The 7,311-nt window shown below is 33.9% G+C and overlaps 1 protein-coding gene across 1 annotated transcript; it reads left to right on the top strand.

Annotated features, from left to right (window-relative positions):
- The first annotated feature begins 2,165 nt into the window (after nt 1-2,165).
- Nucleotides 2,166-7,008, top strand: LOC143917361 (uncharacterized). Its single transcript, XM_077438841.1, has 3 exons — nt 2,166-2,311; nt 5,862-5,959; nt 6,887-7,008. The coding sequence occupies exons 1-3, from the start codon at nt 2,166-2,168 to the stop codon at nt 7,006-7,008; spliced, it is 366 nt and encodes a 121-aa protein (XP_077294967.1).
- Nucleotides 7,009-7,311: the final 303 nt, after the last annotated feature.

Genomic DNA, 7,311 nt, shown 5'->3' with positions numbered 1-7,311 from the left:
CCTAGACGGCATTTAATCATGAGGGTGCGGAGGGGCGAAGCCCCAAAAGGCATTAGTTAAGGGCGGCGAAGCCCTAAACGGCAGTTAATCATGGGGGCGCGGAAGGGCGAAGCCCTAAAAGGCAACTGATCATGGGGGCGAAGCCCTAGACGGCATTTAACCATGGGGACGTGGAGGGGCGAAGCCCTTATCGGCAACTGATCATGGGGGCGAAGCCCTAGACGGCATTTAATCATGAGGGTGCGGAGGGGCGAAGCCCCAAAAGGCATTAGTTAAGGGGGGCGAAGCCCTAAACGGCAGTTAATCATGGGGGCGCGGAGGGGCGAAGCCCTAAAAGGCATTAGCTAAGGGGGGCGAAGCCCTAAACGGCAATTAATCTTGGGGGCGCGGGGGGCGAAGCCCTAAACGGCAATTAATCTTGGGGGCGCGGGGGGCGAAGCCCTAAAAGGCATTAACTAAGGGGGGCGAAGCCCTAGACGGCTTTGAATCATGGGGGCGCGGAGGGGCGAAGCCCTAAAAGGCAACTGATCATGGGGGCGAAGCCCTAAATGGCAATTGCTCATGGGGCGTGGAGGGGCGAAGCCCTAGAAGGCAAAGGCTCAGGGGGGTGCCGAGGGTGAAGCCCTAGAAGGCAAAGGCTCAGGGGGGGTGCCGAGGGCGAAGCCCTAGAAGGCAAAAAAAAATTTTGATTTTTTAAAATTTTTTTTTGATTTTTTTTTTTTATTTTTTTTTTATTTTTTTTTTAAATTTTTTTTTTAAATTTTAAAATTTTTTTTTTTTTTTTAATTAAATTAGCTTAGTCATGTTTAAGCGGTTTATATTATAAACACTGAGCGAAGCTGGGTAATACAGCTAGTATAATATATAACAAAAAACAAAAAGACAAAATAAATACATCAAAATAAAAATTCATAATCACAATCGTAAATTTTCAATAAAGTTAATCATCGAAAAACAAATTTGCAATAATCACTCTAGCTTGTAAAGCATTAATATTAAATAAGTCAAACATAGAAATTGTTAAAATTAGTGTGTTGACGGTGGAGCTTGCACGCCAGATGAATGAGCTTCTTCCATAATTAGAAAAAGTATTAGGTATGTAAAGGAGCTCATTACATCTAGTCATTCTATTTGGCACACGCAATGATAGTCTACTCAATAATTGAGGACAGTCGATCGAGCCGTTAAGGATGTTCAAAATGTCAGCTATCTCCATTTTTTGACAAGTGGAAGTAGATGCTGACACCTACAAGCATCTTCATAGGAAGTATAGGATAATCCAAAACGGCTACTGATGTACCTCAAGAATCTCTTCTGAATGCGCTCCAATCTGTCTCTTGCACCAGAGTACTCTGGGTTCCAAACTTGGGATGCAAACTCAACAATACTTCTTACGTATGCACAATATAGTATTTTGTATGATTTAATAGAAGTAAAGCATTTGGAGGACCGGATGACGAACCCGAGGGCCTTCGACGCTCGAGCTACAACATTGTCAATATGTTTACTAAAGGATAGATCAGAGTTTAAAAAGACTCCCAAATCCCTAATTTCCGATACCCTTGTGAGTCTATGTCCGTTGATTGAATGAGGAAAGTCAACTGGACATAGTTTTCTGGTGAAGGTTATGCAGGAGCATTTTGCTACATTAATTTCCAACTTATTTATGCTGCAATAAGCCTCTAGCCTGAACAAATCATCTTGTAGGGCCAAAGCATCATTTCGGTTGTCTATTCTCTTGAAAATCTTCATATCATCAGCAAATAATAGTACACTTGAATTCTGAAAACATTTTTCAATATCGAAGATGAAGATATTGAATAATAGAGGTCCCAAGAGGGAGCCTTGCGGAACACCAGAAGGAATATTCATCCATCTCGATATAAATCCATTTATTAAGACAGCCTGTGATCGACGTGTAATGTATGAGGTGAACCATCTATAGAGATCACCATGAATACCGATCTGTAAAAGTTTTTCAAGGAGAATATCGTGATCAATCCTGTCAAATGCCTTACTATAATCTGTATATATAGTATCAACCTGAGACCGATCGTTCATGGTATTAGTAACGAAATCATTAAATAGTAGTAAATTTGTTGTAACTGAGCGTCCTTTCTGTATAGCTAGCTAATGTATGTATAATTTGAGGATAGATTGTAATGATGGTGCAATGGGCAGTTACAGGGTTCCCGTCGGCCGCGGGGGGCGCCAACGTGGCAGCGGTGCCCGGGGGCGCCGTGGTGGGCCCCAGCGTAGCCCCCCACCCTTCAGCCAACCAGCCAGGCGGGGGCGTCGGCGGAGTACGAAGGTAAGCGACGATCACCACACATCTCACCAGACGCCACTCCATCGACGAAGACCAACTATACCCACCGACACAGACACTACTGCTCTTTCTATTATATGCTGCCTACCTTTCAATTTATCGCTATCGAACTGTCTCTGTTGTCTATTTCGGACTCTTCATCCAACAGACCTCCCATCGACCGACACCATATTTTTATTGAATTTTATGTTTGCAAAACTGTGAAGTGGATGTAAAGCAATGTGATTTTTATAGAAGTCGTTCCGTTCGCAAAGGCCCACCCCCACTCCTTGCAAAATATGCGCAAAAACAGCATTCAATGCGCGATCCTATAAGCTAGCGTAGAAAGGTTCGGCAAATTATTTTTTTTTGTTTGTTCTCAATTGTATCCCAAGGTTTGATGCTTAAATAATGCAAATTGTATAAAATATAGAGTGAAAAAAGAAAAAGTTAAAGGCGTTTACAAAATTAAAATTTGACATTGTCTATTGGCGAGAGGGTGGTGAAAAGGGAAAAAATGATAGGAACAGTGGATACATGCGGCAACGTGGATAAATACACTGAGCAACAAAAAAAATTACCAGAGTGAAGACTAATCAATCTTTACTAAGTTTGACCCACTGAATTCGAATATGATAATGATTTTTCTCCTTTACGAGATATGAGCGTTTAAAAAAATGAGAAATTTTTACAGTTTTTTGGCTTTTGCGGTCTTTAATTCAAAATATAGTATTGCTGTGCTCAAAGTGAGTATTGGAATCAATAGTCAGATGTTTTTTCTATTGATTGAAACTTTTTATTGTTTTAAAATACGTATAATTAATTATCTAGCAAATTTTAAAGTCAAAAAAATATTTTTTTCTCTGTGCTATTTTGCATTTGTTTGGTCAGTTTTTTATTTCAGCACGTTCATAAAGATTGGTTTTCTATCTCAATATTTTTTATTTTTATCTAAACGTACTAACTCGAGCGGTAATCGCGTTAGAAAGACTTTCGTTCAGTTTCCGTGAGCGTACACCAGAAGCGTTGGTGCAAGCGAGACGGCAAGCTGCCATCATCAGCGGCCAGGATGCTTTAACCCACAAAAATCGTTCACTATTGTACTACAAAGCAAGAGAGCAAAAAAAAGGTTGGCAATAGTAATTGACGTGGTTTGTTTATAAAATATTGTAAATATATTAGATTTTACAAATCTTTGTGTCTCTGGAGCTCTTTGGGCCGAACTTTGGTTGAATAGGAAGTCTGCTTGTCGATTGATGAATGATGATTTCCTAAATGTGCATCCATCCGTGGGGTGGTTAACCTTCGAAAATGGAACGGCCTCTATCTATTGATTGGTTAGCTTACTATTCATCCACGTTATAGTTGTGAAACGTCTGTACCATTGAATTCTGCAGTGATAGTTATAGAATCTGCTGAAACTGATGATGTGAAGCAAGAAGTGATAGCTTTCATTCACAGTGTCTCGATTTAAAATGTTGGTCAGGTTGATGAGGTCTGTTCGTTAAAGTCCGAACATGTACTGCTATTGCATGAAGTCCTTTGAAAATTTGCTTTGGTTTGTAGATATGTATTTTTGCATGACACGTTACAATACATGTATACTGATTTTATGTCCAAAATGATAATTTAATATCGATCAGGTATCCAAAATATCATCTTGCAGTGGTTGAAAAATTAATAAAAAACAATTTAATTTCTCTTTAAGTTTATTTATTCTCGAGGCATGTGCTTTTCGAAATAAAAAACACAAATGATGAAATAATTCGAAAACTGTCTATTATTTACAACCTTTTATGTTATTTCTGATATTTGTCAATTTAAAAGCAAAAAAATTCTCCTTACAGAAAAGTATGTAAAATTTAGACAAAATATACAATTTAGATTTAATAAAATGTATATTTTGACATAATTTCATTGTACATTCGATATTTGCAAAAAAAATGAAATTGCTATGATTTGACAAGTCTTACTTGAATCTATAATATTATATATTTTCTTATGATTTGATTTTTAATACAACATACAAAGAACACTGCACATTTAAATGTATTATGAAATTTAAAATAAAGCCAAAAAAAAGGTTTTTTTTATATAGTCACAATAAATTTTATATAAATACATATGTATAATTACAGTTTTCTTTTTTTTTATTATTTTTCATACACAAAAAAGATGATTCTATTGCAATTAGCATGTGGAATGTTTTGTTATTTTTTTTTACTTTAATGTAATATAAATGAATTTAAATAACAAAATAATAAAAAAAACTTATATACTAAAACATATTATCATTCAATAATTTAGTTGATGCTTTTTACAAATTGGCATGAAATTTGCACGGTTAATTTATTCTTTTGTTGATTGTTTTGATAAAATGAAACTTAAATAATCATAATAAATGATAAATAAAATGGCCTTAAAATAAAATAAATATGAAAATATATTTTTTTTTGAAAATACATTATAACCCATCAGTAAAGTCATCAGAAAACTATCTCAATATGTTTATTTTGGCTTTATTTCCAATCAATGAAAATAATAAACTGAATGGGAGTTTCTTTTTATATGACTTTCTTCATATAAAAATGTAATTTATGTCAGTATTAATAAACAATGAAACCCATTTTTCAATGTAAATTTTATATATTTACATATATATAAAAAAAAAAAATAGTAAAATTTACATTTATATTGTTCTTATTTTATTAACAAAAAAATTGCATTTTTTCATTGCTAAAAATTCATATTATATAAAAAAAATGCAATTTTTCAGTATTTTCAATCCAGTCAAAGTATTATATTTAGGCATATACACAAGTAAATTGTTTGAGAATTGGCTTAAAAGAGTATACATACATATGTATACTTTTTTTTATATCTACATATTTTTTTCTCTTTACGTTTGCCGATGAAATTAAATTACAAAAAAAGTCTGAACTATTATGAAGGCTTTATATAAATATTTTCGTTTGTTGACAAAATTTGCGTTTTATATGAGAGGGTAATGCCAAAAAGCAAAATAAAATTGCCGTGGCTAATTAATTCAATTATGAAACACGCGGAATGGTGCCAAATGATATTAAAAGATTTGAATTTATGCTTACATTTTTTTAAATTAATTTCGAAACACAATACATACTTATGCCGAAGCGAAAATAGAATTTTAACTATCTATGATTAAATTTTTCATTTTGTACGTAGAAGTTGAATCTTACATTAACAATTTTAAATTTTTTACATTAGAAATATACAAATAGACTTCTTAACATTTATAATAGTCTTACATTTAAGATTATATAAGCGATGGCGATAGTACACATTATTATTTCTTGAATGTGACTGTAAATGTGTAAATTCCTATTTGATAGATTTTTGGTGGCAAATAGGATATTGATATGTTTTCGGCACAAGTATCTTCAATAGGACTTTAAATATCAATAAAGTGCTCACTTAGATCAATTATAGATAGTTTGCTTGTCGAATGGCTTATTGGGTTTGCCTATAGAAAACTAATCCCTTAAATGAAAAATAGATTCAGTCAAAATTCCAGAGGGCGAGGGTACCGCGACTGGAGAACTCGTGGGGACCCCACCCTCATCAACTCGCTCTGGAGGAGCAGACAACCACTGGGCATCAGGAAACAACTTGGTAAGAACCACAATATATCATTTAAAAAGAATAATATTATAAATACATACATATATTCATCATCATTCACCGCTGGATTTCATTCTTCTCAGTCTTTCTACATTCATTCATCTTTCTACCCAAGACATTTTTCTAACTTCGTCCCCCTATATCACTTGTGCCATTCCTTGTATTATTTTACACCCTTCTGGACACCACTAGACTAATCTCTTTATCCTTTTTTAAAGAAAATTGCCCGTCCACTAAAATTTCAATCCCGTCTGTTACTTCTCACTCATATGTCTAGCTTTTTCAATGTTTTCTTGTTTTATCAAATATTTTATGCTTAATGCAACATTTTGGTATTCAATATAATACATTTGATTCAGTAATTACTGGAAAAATACAAATTTAATAAAACAATCAACTTCATGGAAATGTACTCTAACATAATTTAAACTTTTATCTCCTTTTTTTTAAATTCAAACACGTTGATTTATTTTAAATACCATTATATAATACTAAATTATTTTTCAAAGGATAAAAAAAAACATTTTATCAACCTTTATGATGTAATTTTACATGTATTGTTTTAAAAGCTCCACACCGAGGCAGATTTGAATTACATTGTTCTAAAAGATAACATAAAAACATTGTTATTGGCTAAAAATTGATTGACGAGGTATACAGTACCACTGTATACGTATGAATTACTTCTACTGGCTTATTATCTACTGTAATACTTATTATTATACATATTTTACAAGCTTTTTCTTAGTTTCACTTGTTTTAGTTATATCTATGTATATATGTTAATGTTTAATCGTACTTTCCCACTTTTCTAATAAGTTGTATAAGTCTTTCAAATGTTAAATATTATGTAATGATATGATTATAATTAATGAAAGTGTATTGTGAAAATTAAAATTGTATTTTTTGATGTTTCAGGTAATGCAGAGGTGTATATAGTGTTAGCTCTACTTATAGGTTTTGTGACAGTAGTGATAGGATGTTGGTTATCAGACAACTGCTGGTCTCCAGAACCTGAACATGTAGTAACCCTGGCCTGATGGCGAGGCATGCAGGGCTGCACACACATTTAGATCAAGCCGTTGACATCAACGAGACGGAGCGCCCCCGCACCCCTCCACCAACCACAATTACCATCAATCTCCAAAAATACTCTTCGACTATTTTTCAACTTTAATTGAAGACCGGAGGGCATATTTTCAAAATTAAACACATTAATTCTATCGTTTTACATGTCGAAAAAAATGTCATACACTCGTGGGTACATAAATACCGATGATACATGTATTCATAACAGTACACACTCTTGATTTAAAGCGTTTATTTTAATGAGACAATCGTGT

This window comes from Arctopsyche grandis, chromosome 9, assembly GCF_051622035.1.
Source record: "Arctopsyche grandis isolate Sample6627 chromosome 9, ASM5162203v2, whole genome shotgun sequence".
Lineage (NCBI taxonomy): Eukaryota > Metazoa > Arthropoda > Insecta > Trichoptera > Hydropsychidae > Arctopsyche > Arctopsyche grandis.
This window is presented reverse-complemented; position numbering and strand designations above follow the sequence as displayed.